Source organism: Candoia aspera, chromosome 7 (genome assembly GCF_035149785.1).
Source record: "Candoia aspera isolate rCanAsp1 chromosome 7, rCanAsp1.hap2, whole genome shotgun sequence".
Lineage (NCBI taxonomy): Eukaryota > Metazoa > Chordata > Lepidosauria > Squamata > Boidae > Candoia > Candoia aspera.
Window position 1 is genome coordinate 58,819,347 of NC_086159.1, and position 22,036 is coordinate 58,841,382.

A 22,036-nucleotide genomic window follows, 5' to 3' on the forward strand; every position below is an offset into this window, starting at 1 on the left:
TTCTGAAGGAGGAGCGTATCTTTACTCTTATATCCCCTTCAGTCATTTCAAAGCTGAACAGTTCCTGTTCCTTCAATCTCTCTTCATGGGGCTTAGTTTTTAATCCACTGATCATTTTCATCTTTCTCTGAACGTACTACCATTTCTGTGATACTTAAAAGCTGGTGCCCAAACTGGACACAATATTTGAAATAGGTGCTGATCAAAGCAGAATGAAGTAGAATGATATGGTGAATACAGGGCTTAGGACTGAACCTTGTGGAACCCCCACTAGATAGCTCATTCCACTTTAATGAGGAACCACTGATGAGCATTCAGTGAGTATGTTTTTTCAGTCAGCTATGTATCCTTTTAACTATCATGCCCTCAAGTCCTCCTTAGTTGTCTAGCCTCTGCCCCTGCCTTTTACTTTCTGAGTAACTAGTTCTACTGTCAAACTGTTACTATTAGGAAATTTTTTTTTGTAACTGGCCATGCCCACCATGAAAACAATCATAGGACTTCTGAATCGTATCAAAACATGGTAGGGGTTATTAGTCCCTCTACCTCACATACAAGGATCCTGATCCAAATCATCCACCCACTTACGATATTTATTTGTTCTGAACATTCACTTATACAATTGGTAATCCCATGAATGAAGTCTTGTTTTGTTTTGTCTTGAGTTACATACAAGTAAGACTGCAGGGACATGTTACATACAGTGCTCTTAACCATGATGTTCCAGTCAGCTAATCAACCATGACCTTTTCATGGGTCCCATTCTATTCTGGGTATTTTTCATACTTCTGGAAGTGCTGCGATTTTTAATTTTCCTCTCTTCTGCATGAATGGTATTGTTATGGCTACATAAACAATAGACTCTCCAATTACAGGAAATGTGACAATAAATATCAGAAAAGAATACTGGAACCAACAATTGTATGTTCTTTTAAATCTACTGGAGTTTTTAAATTTGAGGATACATTTAAATGACAGTGAGTGCTTCTGGATGCATTCCGGAGAACCTTTTATGCTGGGATTGCCTTGTTTGAATCATACAACTGTGTGAAAGTTGAGATCTTTTTTACCCTTTTGTAATCATCCCTTATTTCCCACCATTTCATCTCCCCTTCCCTCATAAAGAAATTAGTGAAGAAATATTAGAAGAATTGAACAATGCCTTTTAACTAGTACAAGCCCTCCATCTGGAACTTTTCAGTGATACCAGCAGTGTCTCTCCACATTTTGCTAATTTTGTTCAGCTTACTGAATGCATTTTCCTGAATCTAACATAACCGTACTGCATAATTGTGCTGTCTGATTCTGTTTTGTCAAAAAATAAAGACGGAATCTCAGTCAGCCGTAGTGTAATTAGTTGGAACTGAACTCTATTAATGCTGGAAGTGCCTTAATAAAAGACAGGCTATAAAAGTCTCATAAAAATAATGCAACCAATTGCTGCTGCTGCTGCTTTTGAATTTATCTGGCACATGCAGTGGATTAGTAACAACACGCCAAAACACAAAGAGCTATTGACATTAAAAAAAAACATACTTGAGTACAATAATTTAAAGTGCTTCCACACTGCTTATTAACTAAATAAGAGCAATTATGTAATTAAGGGTGATGACTGCTAAGTGTATCACAACAAACCTTTGCCTAGTTAATTTTAAGCAATATCCTACTGAGATCTTATACACCAAAAAGCACAATCCAATGACATTCCATGCTTGGCTGTCAACCAAAAAACTCTAATTTCCAATCCAATGATCACAAACACCATGCAGTCCAAATGCAGCTGTACAACATGACACTAGCAAGGCCATGCAGAGCTGAGACACATACAGACACTCAAAGTTCGGTCAGGAATACACACGTGGAGTCATATAAAGAAGCCATCCAGGTTGGTGTAGAAAAACTAGGTATCTGTGGAAGATTAAGAGGCAAACTTGGAACTTTTGGAAGAGCTACATTGGGAAGACTGTTGGTGATGGTCCTGTGAAGAAATAAACAATGCACGGAGACCATAAAATAATATATAAAACAGAATGTTGAGGAGTATTGCAAACCAAACCAGGAATAAAGATATTACAGGTGCAGTTGGTGCAGGCTTTCCAGAAACACTTACTTGACAGGCTGCCATGATTCCTGTTCAAGACCTCTGTGAAGGGACTGGGCAATGGATGATTCCATGAGATCAATGTAGCGGATGACCAAGGGAACAAAAATCTCTTGCAAATGCTTGTGAAACTTTCCATTGCACAAAAGTGCTTGAAAAACAAAACAAAAACAATGCAAATAGTTGTGATTACTTCTTTCTCATTTGTACAGGCTTAAGATAAAAGAGGCTAATGTTTCCTGAAAGTATTCTATCATGGGTAAATTAAACCATAATCAAAACTGGATTTTATGGGTAAGCACTTCTTGAAGACTACATGCCTATGCACACTTATCTGAGAGAAAACAAATTGATTTCAACAAAACCTTGCTGTAAACATGCATAGGATTATGAATCTGTAGACTGATGACATTAATAAACCATTTTTTAAAAATTTTACAAAATAAAAAAGTGCTAAAAAACCTCCAAAACATAATACTAACTGGAAATGAAATGTAATATTTATTTACTTATATTTATTTTTCAAATTTTGCCAGCGCCCATCTCCCCCCCACAAGAGGGACTCTGGGCGGTTTACAATAAAAACAATCAATCAAAACTATAACCATAAAATATAAATACAAATACATAAAATATAAATACAATCATCAATTATACATATAAAAATAAGAATAAAATCCAAGTGACAAAAAGTTGTAACTCAGTCCATGTGTGTGAGGAGCACTCTAAGGCTCCAGGGGCATATGGGAACCAGCAAGATATTTGTTAAACCCAACCTTCCCTAAGTTGAGAATCGCATTCTTCAAAGCCAGATTCAATATTCTTCCATCTGCACTACTCCAAGGCAGGTATAACAAAGTCCCCATAGCTGAGCAAATCTGCCCATGTGGTGAAGAGGAAGTAGAAACCATCTCGCATGTACTGCTACACTGTAAATTTTATAGGGATATCAGGTCAATCTACATTTTGCCCCTAATAGATAAATTCCCTGGGTATCCAGATAATTTTTACGTGAACTATCTACTTCACGATCTAAAACCATACATTACGTGTACAGTTGCTAAATTCTGTGTTCTGGCAATTAAAATAAGACAAAACCAGACAAAGAAATAACTCTCTACTTTAAAAAGTACTTTTAAATTCAAAATGTTTTAATTAATAAATTGTCAGGGGATATATATTTTTACTTTTATTGTATAATTCTTAATGTTCTAGGCTCACCCCACTAAGGTAACAAATGTATTAATATAGTAATAGCAGAGAGAACGCTATATTATGTGATATATCTTAGTCTGTAGTATGTTATTGTATTTCTTTGTTCTACTTTGCTTTTCTCATTTTAAATTTGCTGTCATTGACCAAATAAATCTGATTTGATTTGAAGGCACCAGCCCTTCCCATGAGTAACTACTCCCCTTTCCGCCCCAAGCAAGTGGCTGAGCCAAGTCTTCAGGTTCTTCCGGAAGGTCAGGAGTGATGGGGCTTGCCTCACCTCCAGGGGCAGGATGTTCCAAAGGGCAGAAGCCACTGCAGAGAAGGCCCGCTTCCTGGACCCCACCAAACAGAATTCTCTTACAGACGGGGTCCGCAACATGCCCTCTCTGCATGACTGGGTGGGATGGGTCAATGTAATTGGGATGAGACTGTCCCTCAGGTAGCCTGGCCCCATGCCATGTAGGGCTTTAAAGGTGATAACCAACACCTTGAATTGGACCCAGAAGCAGACTGGTACCCAGTGCAGCTCGTGCAGCAAAGGTGTCACATGTGCCAATCTTGGGGCACCAATAACTGCCTGCGCGGCCGCATTCTGGACCAGCTGTAGCTTCCGGATACTCTTCAAGGGTAGCCCAATGTAGAGCGCATTGCAATAGTCTATATGGGAGATAACAATGGCATGAGTTCAAAGGGCTTCCTGATCCAAGAAAGGGCGTAACTGGCGTACAACATGAAGTTGCGCAAAGGCCCTCCTGGCCATGACTGCCACCTGGCAGGGTCCAGGAATAGATGGCCTCATTCAATGGTTTCATGCAATTGTTAAATAGAAGGGGGAGAGATTCAAGCCCCAGGACCACACCAGCACTGACCGGAACCAGCTCTGGAGGAAGGAGGAGAACCACCACAGAATAGTGCCTCCCACTCTCAAGTGTCTGAACTGGTCCAAAAGCATACCATGATTGATGGTATCAAAAGTCTCTGAGAGATCCAGCAATTCTAGGACAGATGCACTACCCCAATCCTGTGCCTGCCAGTGGTAATCCACAAACACAATCAATGCACTTTTGGTACTATCACCCAGGCTGAAATCTGAGTGAAAAGGGTCTATTTAATCCACTTTCTCCAGAACCTTTAAAGCTGTAAGCCTCCCACCCTCCACAATTCTCCCCCAAAAGGGAAGGTTGGAGACTTGATGAAAGTTGTCCAGGTATGTTGCATCCAGCAAGTGCCTGGATGCAACAGAGAGAGCACAGACCACAGATTCTTTCAAAGCAGATGGACCATCCCCTTTCCCAGAGAAGCATTTACCACTGCATGGATCCAACCATATGTCACCTTCCAGAAGGCCTTGGTAGCCAGGTGGGTCATGGATCTAAAACACAGGAGGCATAATTCACAGCCTCAATAACCTTGTCCATTTCCTCAGGACTAATAGCTTAAACCCCTCTCAGACAATCAAGCAAGATTATTCCTCAGTTATCTCCATAGGACCTGCATAGCTGTCAACCCTTTGAGGTAGGCCAGGTCAGGAAATAGATCCAAGTTTGATTGGAACTATACTTTATTGTTATCGGCTATAGGAACAAAATCTTGAAAACCTATGTTTTTCCTTCCCTCCCTCTTATATTCTAAACAATTAGGGTGGAGTCAGTCTGAGCTTCTTTCTCATGCTTTCTCCATTTCCCAGGCTTAAAACATGCTTTTGTTTATGTAATTATTGTCTCCAAGGTCATCTCCTTGGCTCTTTATAACAGCAGAATCCAATTCCAATTGAATCCTAATGACTGTATGTGACAGATGCCTCAAAAACTCCTCATGATAGCCCTGCAAGAGTTCCCCCGGGTCTCCCTACTTAGGAGGGACTGAATCGCTCTAAACAAAGGCCAACAGCTATCTGCATATGAGATAATAGCAGAAAAATAACATTTTGTTGCTTTTATCACCATATGGTAGTCCTTAACAAAGGATTGTACCTGTGCTCAGTTGGGCAGTTGGGCCTGCCCTTTGTCTTTTTCTAGCAGTGCTCAAGACGACTCTTCTAATTTCCTGGAACCCCTCCATAAACCAGGGGCTTTCTGGGATGTATGCACACAGAGAATCCACACAGGTAAGATCCAGTCCAAGCCCTCTGTTGCATGCTCATTCCAAGCAGTTACCAAGGCTTTGTTTGAACCACACAACAGAGTTTCAGGATTAACCCAAGATTCCTCTAGAGCCCTGCTGGAACAATTAGGTGCCTGGGTGGACCAATCAAATACTGTCAGTCCTTCCTTCTTGTGGTGAGGAGCAAGTACAGAAAACTGCAAGGTCAACAGAGAGTGATCCATCCATGGCAAGGGACTGAAGGTAACATCCACCAATAATAGATCATGTTCCCACTCCCCTGAGACAAAAAAACAGATCTACAGGTAGTTCTCGCTTACCGACTGCCTCATTTAGCAACTGCTCAAACTTACAACGGCACTGAAAAAGTAGATTTATGACCAGTCCTCAAACTTGCAGCCATCGCAGCATCACGTGATCATGATTTGGGCACTTTGCAACTGGCACGCATTTATGATGGTCACAGCTGCAGTCACATGATCACCATTTGTGACCTTCACAGCCAGCTTCCAACAAGCAAAGTCAATGGGGAAGCTGGCAGTAAGTCGCAAGTTGTGGTCATGTGACGTCGTGCTTAATGACTGTGGGTGATTTGCTTAATGACTGCAGTGGAACTGATGTCCTAAGTCAGGTGCGGTCATGTGATGTTTCACTTAACCACCATGTCACTTAGCAATGGAGTTGCCCGTCCCAATTGTGAGGGTTAAGTGAGGACTACCTGTAGTGTGTTTTGGATTAGGTCCATGGCGGCCATGAACTCCTGAGCTGTCTGTGAAACGAGGCCCAGAGAAGGCAGACTAAAGTCTCCCAGGATCATAAGCCTGGGGAACTCCATTGCCAACTCAGCCACATCTATGCAGCAGGGAGGTTGGTACAAGAGTAGCAAACCCATCTCATCCCTAAAACCCAATTTCACAAATAAGATCTCACATCCAGTTATCTGCAGAGCAGCGCTCCTGGAAGCCAGCAGAATCTCACAAATAACAATAGTCATTCCACCACCCCTGCCCCAGAATCATGCCCAAAACCCACTGGCCAGCCAGTTTTTGGTAATGCGTAACAGGTTGGCCCTCTTACCCACAATCAAATCATGGATGAGGCAAGCCTTATTACAGACCAACCTTACATTAAGCAGCAACAGCCAGAGACAAGGGACACTGAAGTTTTGAAGACCAGGCACTGGTCGCCGAGTACAGGGGGCTGAAATGCAGAATCAGTAACACTCACCGAGACAGACTTCCCCAAGAATGGCCTGCCCCTTATCTCCCACTATATCTCCCCATGCCTGTCGCCACCCGAATGTTTTTGACTGCTCTATCCCTATCCAGAATATTACATTTCCCTGACCCATGCCCTTCCTCCCCCAGGCTAAAGGGCCCCATCCAAACAGACCAACAATAATTTCTCCAAGTAGCCAGGAGGTTTGAAACTTCAGGTGCTTTGCATAACACTCAGCACCCTGGATCCAGGCAGGCATCCGTCAATCCTTTCCCCAACATCCATCCACCAAACCTACTCCACACACCCCCACCTCCTGGTCTTCCCTGGGTAGCCAGCAAGGAGGAAAAATACGTTCTAACTCATCAGGAAGTGCAGAAAAACTGGTGCCAGACTGATGATCGAGAGTTGCACTGCACAGTCAAAGAGATTTGCCCTAAGACCTCTTATATCAGCTTTCCCCAACCTGGGGACCTCTAGGTTTCTTTGGGTGGCAGAGGTCACATCAGCTAGGATGGCCATATGATATCTTAAAATATTGACACTGAATATGAAATTTCAGCAACCTGGAAGATAAGACTCCATACATGCTATTTTCACCTTAAAGCAACTGGCATTACTGCTTGAGCAGACAGCCTGTCCTTGGAGTAAAGGGAAGAGAGGAGAAATGGGACAGAAAGGGATTAAGGAGAACTCATTGTTTTTCCAACTGTTTTACTTCAGTCCTTAAACATATTCATTCAGAAATCTGTCCCACTGCATTCATTGGGATTTATTATTAAGGAGATTAGGATTGCAATCAGTGACTCATCCCACTGAAATTATGGTTATAATGAACAGCAGCTACCAGATTTAATACATAAATTGTGACATATATAGACTACTTATGACTCCTTAGCATCAACATGGGATTCTAGTTGAAATGCATTTGTTAGAGCAATGTACTTTAGCTGGAAAGTGGCAGAACAGGATCAGCCATAACAACTTAGTCTGAGTTCATTAGTACCACTGGCACAGAAATCAGCATTAGTTTCCCAAGGCACCTGAATTAGATTCAGATCACGTTTCTCCAGGTACCACAGGCTGTTGTTCTTATACATGTCTTCAATATGGGCAACTACCCATCATTTTTCTTGTCCTATCAGTTTGGTACTCTCTCACTCCCAATCTTTCCCTGAATGTAACCACTTCATTAGACTGTTCTTAGCACCATAGCAGATCTTGAACCAAGACCCAAGGAAATAGAGCTTAGGTAACATATGCAGCACACATATGCAGCTCAGACCTGCAACTCCTCTACTTGTTTTTGATTTTTCTAGCTCAACTAGCTGGGCTATCCTCTGGCCTTCTACCAAACAACTTTAATTAGAGTGTTAACTAGCCTTCATTAATATAGTGATAGGATTCCGTGTGCTGATATACGTTCATTACATATAACTAAGTCTTGCAAAGGTCACATGAATAAGCAGCCTGCCTATATGACTACTCAAGGAGAAAAAAAAAACACTTTCCCAACATACAGTTCTCCTAGTAATACATTGTAAATATAAATGGCTCAGAGCCCCTCCTTGGGGGGAGATGGGTGGTAGTACAAATTTGAGACATACATACATACATGCATATATAAATAAATCCCATTTTAACATTGTATTTCCAGCTTGTAAAAAGCAGTAATTTCAGAGTTGACTTACTGGCTGAAAATCGTAAGGGGAAGTTAATATTAGATATGCCTCATGTCCATGCTACCTCCAGTTAACAGAGTAGGCAGCAGAGATGTGAACAAACTATGTTTAACTTTTGGAAGAGAAATTAAAATTAAGTTCAAAAGGCAGGTCAGTGGTTTGAATGTGTGACGCAACTCCTTATAAATGCTTCAAAAACAATATGGCACAGCTTTTACAGCCAACATGACACATTATTGGTTTGGCAGACAACCCACAGGGCCACTACAAATAACAAGAAGCCTGCTGGCTCAGATTCCCACATTCAAGGAAAAGGAGCTGCTGCCAGAAAGGCCCACAGACCACGCCATCATTCCTCACCATCCTTCTGGAGACCTACATTAGTGAGGTCTTTCAAGGTATCACAACTTGGACTATCAGGAAAGAAGTAATGTACACAGAGGGAATTAATTTGACCTAGGGAGTGGGGACTGCTAAGTGATGAAACATGTGTCAGGACACCAAAATTAAGACTACATACTTATGGCAGATGTTGGGATGCAAATACATATGGGCCAGATTTGCATCATGGTCACTGGGTGATTTTCATTTTTGCAGCATTATGCCTTGTGTTATGGTTGCTGCTGCCCTTCAGCCTGCGATCTGCCTCAGATGGGACATCTAGCTCTTAGAGACAGAAAATTACTGGAAGGTACCTCAAGCTTCCTGAATATTTTGTGAAATACTCTGTGGTAACCTTCTCCTCAGAGGAATTTGCTTTACTCAAGCCTCCTGGGCACATGTTGCTGTAAAGATGCTCTTCCAGGGGAATGAAACAGGGAGCTAAGGACATACAAACCCAATGCTAAATTGTTGCTCACATAAGCATGACTGCTCTGTGCAAATCCTTCCAAAAAGATGTTTTCAGCATGAGAGAGCATACATGCTCTCCTAAAATCACTGAAGTAGCCACATATTTTTTCCGGGCTGTGGGAAAAAATATGCAAGCCTACAGACAGATGTGGCTACCTTTAATGATTTGAAAAGAGGTTCTTCATACATGTGCCTTACACTGTACCTCAGAATAAAGTTGTATCTATCTTTAGTCCATTCCTTAACGGTGGCTGAGTTATGCTCCCTTTTTAAAGAGCACCATTCACCTTTCTTCAGAACAGTTTGATGCTAAAAATGTGAGTCTGGGCTACTTTCTTTCTAGAAAATCAGAGCAGAAAATGATCCTCTTAAGTAGGATTTTGTGAGTAAAGTACACACAGACAATAAGTGGGTTATCTCAAAGTATTATAAATAATGCTTTGTTTGTATGAATCACAATCTTTGAGAAGATGCCTATTCAAATATTCACCTCAGACAGGTATTCATCTCAGGTGCAAAGACAGTATCATATCTTTTGGTTAGAAGAAATAACTTTATTGTGGTCATTAACCAGCACAAGGGAACTGGTATTCAAATACTCAAAACTAAATTAACAGTATCAGGCTAATTAGGAGAAGTACATGCAAATGAAGAATGAAGAACTCTTGTGCAACAAAAGATAAAAGAGATTCACATTAATCAGCAATCTGGGTAGTATAAACTTTAAAATAGCAACATAAAATACCCCCCCCCCAAAAAAAAAAAAAAAAGATAGATAAAACAGTAACATTATCCAAAAGGATAAACCTGAGAAGAATATAGTATAATAGCTGACATGGCACATACACACCAAAGCATAAATACCCTCAATAAACTAAAAAGTAACCAAGGGCTAATGCTGAGCAATCCTCAGGCAGGTTCAGTTGCTCTTAATTATTCTTTGCCTGATTTTGCACATTATCATGTAAAACCTAGCAACTTTGTGTGTTATTTCAGGGTCGATGTTGGGAGTAGAAATTGCTTATACTGTTGATTGGGGAATCCTGTTTTGCTGGTCAGGAGTGGGGTATCTTTTGGCTGTTTCTATTATCATGAATTAAGAATTTAAATATGAATGTGTTAATGCTACTACAGTAATAAGCTGTCCTCCATATCTACTTATGTAAATGGAAAATTGTTGCCAAATACAAATGTATACCTCATGACATTCAATAACAAAAGTAACAACTGCAATATTCCACAGCAGTTTTAAATAAACAACTGGGGGAGGCCATGGCAAACCACCCCGCTATAGTCTGCCAAGAAAACGTCGCGAAAGTGGCGTCCCCCCAAAGGGTCAGACCTGACTCAGTGCTTGCACAGGGGACCTTTCACCTTTCAGTTTCAAATAAAGGAAAATGTAAATAATATTACTGTCATGAGTAAGGATGGCGAGCAGGGGGCTCCCACCCAGATTGTCAAGCGCATGCGTAGCACTGAGGAACTGTTCAGCCATTCAAAGAGACACAGATCGGGACCGCCTTAACCTTTGGGGTTTATATGGCTGGGTTTTCCCACGCCTTCTCAGTTTGTTAGGATTCTTGTTAAGTACTACTAATAAATATTAGAGACCAAGTCCTCGTCTCAGTGTGTTTCCTGGTAATCAGGACATCAATCCTAACAAACTCGTACTCCCATCGAAAGAGGGAGGAACAAGCAATTAAACAGATACGTTTAGAAATGGCTTCAGAAAACCAAGAAATGCGGCTCGCCATCCAGCAATTGGCAGCAGCCTTACAGCAACACCAGCAACAAGTAGATCTCCAGATCAACACATTACAAGCTGCCATGCTACAGCAGTTGCAACAACCAGCTCCGATTAACCCACAACCGGCACCACCAGCAGCAGCAGCAGCAGCCCCACCGGTAATGTTGAGATCACAGGGCAGTCTACCAGAGAAATTTGGAGGAGAAGCAGGACAGCTGAGAATCTTTCTCACACAGTGTACTATGTTCTTCGACAGCAGACCCGCAGAGTTTCCCACAGACAGAACCAGAGTCACCTTCATCCTAGGCCTGCTGAAGGGACCAGCGGCCAAATGGGCTATTCCCATGGTGGAGAACAACGATCCAATTCTCAACGACTACCAGAACTTTTTGGCAGGCTTCCGAGCACATTTTGACGACCCCATCAGAGAGGCCACGGCCAGCCGGGAGATTCGGAGGCTCAAGCAAGGTAACAAGAGGGTGGGACTCTACATTGCTGATTTCAAGTTGTTAGCAGGAGATCTGGACTGGAATGAGAGTGCATTAAAAGACCAATTCAAACAGGGGCTGGATGAGGAGATTAAGAATGAACTGGTGCGCCAGGGAACACCAGCCACGTTAGAACCCCTATATCAGCTATCGGTGGTCATAGATGCCAGGCTAGAGGAGCTTAGGCAGATGCAGCCGGGGAGAAGCAAGACCCTCCGAGCGTTTTCAGGATTCCCAACTCCCCTTGTAGCAGCCTCTCACTCAGCTCGAGAGGAGCCAATGCAGATTGGGGCAAGCAGGAGACTGATTTCCGAGACTGAGAGGCAGAGAAGGAGAGAGAGAGCCCTGTGTTTCTACTGCGGAGCCCAGGGGCACATGGTGAGAACTTGCCCTGCGAGAGGCCAAACTGCTCCAGTAAGACCCCCAGGGCAAGCAGCTGAAACAGGACCCATCCCCGCCTCTGTTTCCAATCAGGGAAACTCCGTTGGTCTCCCTCCCAAGAGCTCAGCAGGAAGACCGTAAATCAATTAAGGAGAGCTCATTCCGAAGATTCCAGGCAAGACTTTTACTACTTACCCGTAAGAGTCCAAGTCAACCCAGAGCACCAGGTCAAGCTAGAGGCCCTCGTGGATTCTGGAGCTTCAACTAATTTTGTTGATGCACAGACCGTACAAGACTGCAACATACCGACCAGGGAATTGCCATGCCCCATAGAAGTAGAGACCATTGACGGCCAGCCCCTCAAGGCAGGGCCGATTAGAAGGCTCACAGAACCGGTGCAGCTCACAGTGGGAGACCACACTGAATGGATCCAGCTTTATGTTACTGCAGCGCTAAATGTGCCGGTAATCCTAGGCACGCCTTGGCTGAGGATCCACAACCCGTTGATGAACTGGACTACAGGAGCAATCTCCTTCCCAGCTAAGGAATGCCAGCACCACAAGAGTCAAGCCGCTCCACACTCTCCAGCAACCAACGCAGTCACAGTAGCAGGGGGGGTCCACTTGCCAGCCAAGTACGCAGATTTTGCAGATGTTTTCAGCGAGCAAGAGGCCACAGCACTACCCCCCCATAGGGACTGTGACTGCACCATTGAGTTGTTACCAGGAGCCAAGATCCCAGCAAGGAAACAATATCCCATGTCCCCCAAGGAGTTAGCCACCTTAAAGCATTACTTGGACTCCAATCTCCAGAAGGGCTTCATCCGACCATCTACGTCCCCAGCGTCTGCTCCTACCTTCTTCGTACCAAAGAAGCCCGACCCGTTGGCACCTGCAACCCAGGAGACACCCTTGAGAGTGGTCCACGACTTCAGTTTCTTAAATAAACAAGCAAAGAGAGAATCCTATCCTCTGCCCTTAATCTCGGAGCTGCTAGATCGCTTGCAGAAGGCACGCATGTTTACCAGGTTGGATCTCAGGAGTGCGTACAATCTGATCCGGGTGAAAGAGGGGCACGAATACCTGACTGCCTTCGACACCAGGTTTGGCAAATTTGAGTACCTTGTTATGCCCTTTGGCTTGTCTAATGCAGGAGCCATATTTTCCAGATTTATGAATCACGTTTTTGCTGATTTACTAGACAAATACATGGTCGTTTATCTAGATGACATATTAATTTTCTCTGAGGATGCCACAACTCACGTAACCCATGTACGTAATGTTTTGCAAAGACTGAGAGAGAACAGGCTGTTCGCCAAGCTAGAGAAGTGTGCCTTTGATTTAACTGAAGTACATTTCCTGGGCTATATAGTATCCACAGAAGGCATATCCATGGATCCTGCTAAGGTCCAGGCAATTCTCTCTTGGCCACCTCCCCGAAATGTTAAAGATGTACAAAAATGGTTAGGATTCTGTAATTTTTATCGCCGTTTTGCCCCGGCCTATAGCCATCGGACCAGACCATTCACACAGCTCTTGAAGAAAGGCTCAAGATTCGTATGGGGGGAGAGGGAGCAAGCAGCGTTCCAGGAGTTGAAGCAGCTTTTTGCTTCCCAACCGCTCTTAAGGCACCCTGACCCCACGAAGCCATTCATAATGTACTCAGATGCTTCAGACGTTGCCATTGGGGCAGTGTTATTGCAATATACAAACAGGGCAGAGAATACATTGCTTCCTTGTGCCTTTTTCTCACGCCTACTCTCACCAGCAGAGAGAAACTATGATGTGTTTAACAGAGAGTTGCTGGCAATTAAAGCAGCATTCCAAGAGTGGAGGCACTGGCTAGAAGGGGCAACCTTTCCGGTGAAAGTTTGCACCGATCACAAGAATTTACAGCTTCTACAAAACACCAGATCCCTCACCCCACGCCAGATCAGATGGAGCCAGTTTTTCTCCCGTTTCAATTTTGTCATTTCTTATGTGCCCGGGGCGCAAAACTGCTTGGCAGACGCCCTGTCTCGATCCTTTCGGGCAGACCCCCCCACTCACCAGGAAGTACAGGCTGCTATATTACAACCTCACAACTTTGATCAGCCGATGAGGGGGAGCCAAACGGAGAGTTTAGCAGCAGCCAGCCAAGTAGAGGACCTATTTGCAAGAGCCAGAGCTCAGCAGCAACAGGACCCGTATGCCAGGGCCAGGATGGATGACCTCCAGAGGGCCCCGCAAGACACTGCCTCCCCTTTCAATGTGGAGGCAGGAATCCTCTGGCATAGTGGGCGATTGTATATTCCCCCTTCATTGAGGGAAGAAGTACTGAGACTGTGTCATGACCACCAAACAGCAGGCCACGGAGGCGTTTTCAAAACTCTCCATAGAGCTCTGAGAGACTACTGGTGGCCTAAGATGGTTGCAGACATTAAGGGCTACGTTGCTTCTTGTCACACCTGCAGACGAGCCAAGCCTCTCCCAGGGAAGCCCACAGGACTCTTGCAGCCCCTACCCACCCCCAGTAGGCCTTGGGATACGATCTCCATGGATTTCATCACTGATTTACCCCCGGTCCAGGGCCTGACTTCCATACTGGTGGTGGTGGACCTTTTCACAAAGATGGCACATTTTATTCCTTGCAAGGGCCTCCCATCTGCACCAGCCACCGCGCAGTTGTTCATAGACCACGTTTTTAGGTATAGAGGCATGGTGAATCACTTGGTGAGTGACAGAGGCCCTCAGTTCACTTCCAGGTTCTGGAGGGCCCTTTTCCAGTCATTAGGGGTCCAGATCCACCTGTCATCAGCGCATCACCCTGCCAGTAATGGGCAGGCCGAAAAAATTAACCAGTGGTTACAGCAGTATCTCAGGTGTTACACCACGTATCGGCAAGACAATTGGCCAGCCCTGTTGCCCATGGCAGAATTCACTTATAACAACTCTGTGCAGTCATCTACCCAGATGTCTCCGTTCCAAGCGCTCTACGGGGTTAACCCTCAGGTGTTGCCCACCTCCTCCCAGCAGGGAACTGTTCCAGCCGCAGCTGATTTTCTTAAAGAGCAACAAGCCGCACAGGAGTTGTTAAAGGAGCAGCTGAACAGGGCAAAGAGTGCTTACAAAAGGGCGGCAGACGCTCACAGGCAGGAGGGGCCAGCGATTGCAGTAGGAGACAAAGTGTGGCTCTCTACCAAGTTCTTGATCTCTACCAGACCCTCCAAGAAATTGGACTCTAAGTTCGTCGGCCCTTTCACTGTGGTGCAGCAGATAAATCCAGTAGCTTATCGTTTACAGCTCCCACCATCCATGAAGATCCATCCAGTGTTTCACAGAGCCTTGCTAGCCAAAGACCCTCCCCCAAGTAACTTGCGATCGCACCTACCCCCACCACCTCCAGTAATTGTGGAGGGAGAGGAGGAGTACGAAGTGGAAGAGATTCTGGACTCTAGGAGGAGGGGAAGGGGCATCCAATATTTCATACACTGGAAAGGGTACCCTGAGGAGGAGCGCACGTGGGAGAATGCCAGAGATGTACATGCTCCAGCACTGGTTCATCGATTCCATCAGCTTTTCCCTCACAAACCCAAGCCTCGCATTTTACCCGAGATTCCTCTTTCGCCTGAGCAGGCCGAAGAAGCCCAAGCTGAGGAGTTCGTGAGTGTGTATTTCCCCCCGCCCCTGCCTGAAGCCTCGACTCCAGTTACAGAGGAGGTGGGGGAACCACAGCCCTCAACCTCGGGCTTGCATTTCCCAGGGGGGAGGGGGGCTGACCCTGCTAACTCTCTAGATGTTTTTCAGCAGCAGCCACCTGGCTCGGAGGCGTTATCGGATTGGGAGGGCAGCACCGCTTCGTCCGTGGAGGAGTTGTCCTTTGAAGAATTGCCTTCTTTGCCAAGTTCTCATGAGACTTTACAAGCAGACAACATATCTTATCAAGACTCTGGAGGGGAGGGGGCTGAAATGGAATATCAATCTGGAAGGGAGGGTGATGTCATGAGTAAGGATGGCGAGCAGGGGGCTCCCACCCAGATTGTCAAGCGCATGCGTAGCACTGAGGAACTGTTCAGCCATTCAAAGAGACACAGATCGGGACCGCCTTAACCTTTGGGGTTTATATGGCTGGGTTTTCCCACGCCTTCTCAGTTTGTTAGGATTCTTGTTAAGTACTACTAATAAATATTAGAGACCAAGTCCTCGTCTCAGTGTGTTTCCTGGTAATCAGGACAATTACTTTGTGAAAGTGTGGTAATATTTTTATTGATATCTCATGATAAAATAAATCAATTGCTTTTTCACTAAATTGATTTATTTTGCATTTGATTATAGATTGGATTAGCTCTCATGCTATACTGCATTGGTGGACATTAGTCCTCCCACATAGCTCCTATATTTAGTATAACTGAACTGTTAACTCCTACATTTGTGCTATTGTAGTTATATCACCATTATCAAAGGCCATGTTAGAATTTCATAGAATTTCCTGTATATTTTCTTAAAATTTTTATAATCACACTATCAATTAGCTGATGAAAGAGAGATAAATATGTCTAACGAGTTCAGCGGTTTGGAGAGAGTTGAGCCAAAGATTTCCTATAATGATTGCTGCATTATTCCATCTGAAATGGGCCCTTTATATTATTTGCCAGAGTCATTAACTGAAAACTGTTAACCACTTTTTGTCTAGTATACAAATTGCTTAAGTATGTCAGGTAGAATAGCATCAAACTGAATTATCAAATAGATTAATGAATCTGTGTATGTGGATTTGCAAAGGAACAATATTAGGATTCATAAAGGTTTCCAGCTGAATGTATGTAGATTTTTTAAATTACAAATGATGATATTCCTGCATGGACTTGTCACCAAGTAGACAGATGTGCATCAAAGTGTGAAGTTTATAATCACTCCATATGGTCCAGTTGGAAGGAATAATTATTACAAGACAACACGTTATCCAAATAGTAACTTTGCTCATTAAACATTTGTTATGGTAACATTTAACAGAAGCATTTTAAAGCTTGACCTTTACTCAAACGTAACATTCTATACAGTGGCATCTCTCACTAAAATTATGGCACATCTTCTAAATTATTTTATGTTTTTAAAATCTATTTTATAAACATAAAAATCCTTCAAAATCAAGAAAAAGAATTGTCTACGGCTCAGACAAAATTTCATGGATACATTAACTCTTAACATTGTATACATGTACACAATATATTGCTGTATGAATATTTTCTACTGAATGCATTTGTGGCAAATAAAAAAAAAGCCCTCAGCTTTCTGAAGCTACCTGATAAACTATTATTTAGGTACCAGGGACAAGGTCAATAAACAGAAGGGAATAATGAGCTACAGAGAATGCATCCAATTCAAGGTTTTCTTTAGGTACCTATGAAAAAGAAGAAAAACTTGCCCAAACACCTACTGTATACCATCATGTGAAATGAGAACAGTTTCATTTCTGAATGTGCAAAATCTCCAGAACACCAAATATAATCCATTAGCAAGTATTTTTCATATAAATACTGCGGAAGCAAATTATTTTGCACAACTTTCATTTGTTACAATGATAGCTCAGTGGAAATAAATCTCCATGAATTATACCAAAGATAATGTTTTTTTAAAAAGTTTCTGATAAGGATTAAAAACAGTTGCTTGGAACTTTATTAATTTTATTAATGATGAAAAAAATGGGCATAGCATATATGCAAAAGATTGCAGGTCTCAAACCACCTCTCCCAAAGATCTCCAGGACTATTCATTCTAGCTCTGCCTCCTACCTTGGTGTAGCAGCTTTGTAGTTACTGCTGTCACCCCCTTTCCTGGAGTGGGATGCCTCCCATGGTGTCACATCCCTAACCCTAGATGAGATAAATAGAGCTTCCACAACCTGTGCTGTTTTTCTGGTAATTAAAAGAGAAAGAAAGAGTGAAATAATGAAATAAATTATACAGTGCCATCTCTTGATTGTGTAGCATTTAGGTATGTGGCTAGGTAAATCAGCCCTTCTTCGCCTAGCTTTTTGGAAGCTAGACCAATCTTATGAGAGAAAAGAAATCAAAGTTAAAAAAAAGAAGAAAAGAGGAAAGTAAAAATCTCTTTTGGGCTGTAAGCAGTCAAAACAAGGCATTTAAATGGCAAAGGAGACAAAAGTACAGAGTTGCACATCTGTTTACTTGGTGATAAGTCCACTCAGACATAACATCGTTTGTAATAAATATACTGTGACTTAAACAGATCTCCTGTAGAAAAATATGAATGAAAGGCTCTGGGCAGACTACACAATGAGGCTAGTCTGTTTCTAATTTAGAGGCAATGACGATGAAAAAGGGCTCCAACTTGCTTCCCTATGCAATCTATCTCTATTTAGATTCTTGGGAAAGGTTTACTCCAACCAAGAGTGGTGGTTTCTTTTCTTGCTAATAGATTTTTATTACATAAATAACAAATACTGCCAATTTGGTAAGTTATAGGGATTGAATTTGTGTTTCAAAATACTGTGTTGCACTCCTACAATCTAGAAATAATTGACCAGTGCAATTGAAACCTACTTTAGTGTTCTGAATAAATTCTTAATACTATATGGCTTTATGAAGACTTTAACTCTTGATTTCATTAATATATACATATATTAAAACACATATAATATAAATTATATAAGCACATGTATACCGCATATGCTTCAGAGCTGGATTAAGGCCAACTGATGCCCTAAGCACAGCCCAACCATGGTGCCCCTCAACAGAAGGAAAATTCTCATGCTATGAGATGGAAACAAATGTGATATCTGATGACACCTTCAAGCCAAACTTTTAAGCTGTAGTCACTCACCATGCCAAAGAAACTTTTTTTTTTTTAGCAATGCAGATTAAAGTCAAATATGGCAGATAAAGGCAATTTAAAAAAAAAATGACTAAAGTCGAGTGTGACTGGGAAAGAGTTATGGTCGTGATAGGTAGGGGAAAAAAACCTGCAGGGCCCTAAGCACGTGCTTATTTTGCTTAAAGTTTACTCCAGGACTGATGTGCATGTATTGTGGAACTATCTTTTGTCTATCAATCCATAAGAAGAAACATAAAAAGACACACTGAAAGATCTAGGTTATTCATATATCTAGAAATTCTCTGCAGATTTAGAAATGTGGAGGCTGAAAGCTCATGGAAGAGAACAAAATGCAGCTGACAATTGTCCACGTTTGAAAGGCTCAAGATTAATTTCATGTACAATGTGGTGATGTATCACAATCTACATTAAAAAAAAATCTGAAAAATACTCTCTGATGCTGGCCTCAATGAGAGGAAAATCCAGTAGGATTTTCACCTCTTCATTTCCTAATGAGCTTTTTGATAATGAGAGGTTAACTTTAACAGTCACTCTGGGCTCTATTATGGTTAATTTGACTCCACTTCATTCTCCCTGTTAATTATTAACACTAGCCTTTTTATCCTCCTGAGAGCAGAATTTCAGATTTTTCTTTTTTTTAGATGTGTGAGCTTCTTTTAAAAAGAGATGAAAATGTCCAGCAATACATTTGTGTTTAATAGTTGAACGACATCATTTATTAGCCATTAAAAGAAGACACAATGACATCAGTACTCTAAGCGTGAAGTCTCCTCTCTAACAGCCTTAACATGCTCACTCTTTGAAAGGGCTGGTAATTATGGACTCCAATGCAGCTTAAAATAAACAGCTTTGGGAAGAAGAATTTGTGACTTAGAAGCAGGAAGTGCCCTGATTTTTCCACAGCTGAAGCAACCATTCTTGTATAAAAAAAGTAACAGGAAAGTTAGCCCTATAATTGCTGGTATTTCAAGTTCTATCAGCAGCACTTTGTAACACAGGTCATAACTGCTTCATTATGAACATATATTTTCTGTCATTTTAATAAATACATTCTCCCCGAGAAATGGGTTTCTCATGATTATTTAAAGCAATTCCATATTTAACTGACTTAACGGGAAAAGAGTTTAAATTCAAGCCTTTACATTATTGTCTACTTTTTTTTTTAATAAAGTAGATCCTTTTTTAATGTCTCTGTTTGATAGTTAGTATTACTTGTTGGCCTGAGTGAAAAGCATAATATTGACAATGCAGCTATGGTGTTAAAGAACAGGAACAATATAGACCACAGGGGTTTACAGTTTCTAAACTGGCATTGGTGATACAGTAGGTGAAGTTACTCCATTCAGTTACTGAAGGCTTTAGAGATAATGTTCTTTCTAAAGAACTATCTGGAGAGAATCAGGGAGGATGATGGTGGGTGCAGCACCAATACAAGAGAGGAAATATTAGCAAAGAATCTGGAATATTTAGTGGGAATGGAGACTAAATATTTCTGCCTTCACAATACACACACACTCCCTTAATCTAATTTCATGGGTATTTTTTCAGGGGTATCCTGGGTGTGTATGTGTGTGTCAAAAATTTGCAAAATGGCAGGTGTGGCATTGTGATCCAAGTTTTAGTGAGTGCAAGATTGACACATGTACAAAAGGGCCAAAGCTTAGATTGCAAAGCTGCACCCAGTATCTTGCAGATTTTGACACCCTCTTGCAGCAGCTGCTACACTTATTAAATATTTAAAAATACACTCCCCCCGCAAAAAAAAAAAAATCCAAAACCAACCCTAACCCTCCCTTTCTGTGTTCAAGCTTGGTAATTTCTACAATGATTCAAGGTTCTAAGGATATGATTCTATGACTAAATGAAAAATTCTACAAGAAAATTTCCTAATGACCAAATTTGGAATACCATATTTTAACTTAAAAAACCTTGATATACAGAGGAGCTTTTGCTACACATGCAGCCCATTCCCTCTTCCCTTGTGCTTGCAGTGGAATGCTGAAAACCCTAGTTAACCACAGTTTCCCATCTCATCTTTTGGAAAATGATGGTTCCCAGGTTTAGCATGTAAAGATCGTAAACCAACTTATAACCATAGTTATAAACCTGGATTGTTCTGAGTTTGCAAACATAGCTTTGAGGTTTAAATACCTTCTAGGTTTAAGGGACTTCTCACTGTAAAAAACTTCTGCTTCTCACTATAAGAAAGAAAAGGGAATTCACGAACAGGTGAGATTCTTATGCATAGCTGATTAGACTGAGATATGCTCACCTAAGCTCAGTTATTGTCAGCTGTATTTACAGATCCTGGCTTGCAGTCAGTAAGAAACAAATTTGGTTGCATGTATGCCGCTGAATCTGGATCCAAGTAAACACTGAGAAAAATATTTGAAAGGCTACAAAGAAATAAGCTTGAGAGAGAAATAAAGCGCAAAACCTTTCTATGGAACAACAAGGAAGTCTTGTTATACTTCTTCTTTGGAATGTTCAATTTTGAATGCCCAGGGCAAAAAGAGTTCTAGTTGTAGTTTAAATGAAATGTATGTGCTGTGTTGGGCAAAGACGAAATCTGAGCAAGGATCTCTACAGAACATCTGGGGCTACAAGAAAGTTGCTATAGCCAGTCTATTTCACTGTCTATAAAGAAGCCACTTGCTAACTGTAATGTAACAGCAAAAGAATTTCAACCTGTATCTCAAATATGTTAATATTTACCTTGTTGCCCAAGCCTTTGTACGCTTATTCTGAAATAAGTCCCACTGAATGCCGCAGGACTTACTCCCATGTGCTTAGGATTGTATCATTAACGAGCCTGGAGAAAAGCAAGGTTAAATAAATACAGCTAAAGATTTCTATGCTGCCCATTCTGAAAACCGAAAAAGGGAGTAAGATTTAAAAGTTGAGAGTAAATGCAGGTATAATAATAACCAAACACCAAACTTACGATCATTTCTCAGGAAGTTATTGAGTAACTGGAAAAGAGGAAAGCTATCCCAGCTATCCTGTGGCTGGGCCTCCAGTGCAGAATCCATGTCAACAGTAAAAAGAGACCAAAACTTCTCTCCATGTTCAGCCAATAGATCTGGCCACCATGCAAAGGCCTGTAACATCAATTAAAAAAAAGTCTCAGTTACATTCTCCTTCAAGTGTGATTGTAAAATATGATGAAAGTAGGCATAAAAATAGTACATCTGTGAAATTATGGAAAGTGGCACTCATTCTTTAAAAGCCATTGAAATTCTTCATTAAGAAAAGTTGAATTTTGCATCCAATGTAATTTGCATGTATATATTTCAGGGAGGGTGGGATTTGCTATGATTCAAGAAAATACTGCAATGGGGTTTTCAACATGATCAGTAATTACCTCACATATACTTTTAATTTTAAATTGGGTTTTCAGATGCCTAAATACATGA

At 41.9% G+C, this 22,036-nt stretch overlaps 1 protein-coding gene across 4 annotated transcripts in view; it reads right to left on the bottom strand.

Moving 5' to 3' along the window:
• The window catches only part of CADPS2 (calcium dependent secretion activator 2), a 351,208-nt gene that overhangs the window by 64,811 nt on the left and 264,361 nt on the right, over positions 1 to 22,036 (bottom strand). For 3 of the 4 annotated variants that reach the window (XM_063309566.1, XM_063309564.1, XM_063309563.1), the window contains exons 18-19: positions 21,565 to 21,721; positions 2,111 to 2,252 (exon numbers count right to left, since the gene is read on the bottom strand). In XM_063309566.1, the coding sequence (XP_063165636.1) occupies positions 2,111 to 2,252; positions 21,565 to 21,721 (299 nt within the window). Of the gene's footprint in view, positions 1 to 1,858; positions 1,979 to 2,110; positions 2,253 to 21,564; positions 21,722 to 22,036 lie in introns of all 4 variants that reach the window. The other variant, XM_063309562.1, reaches the window with a different exon arrangement.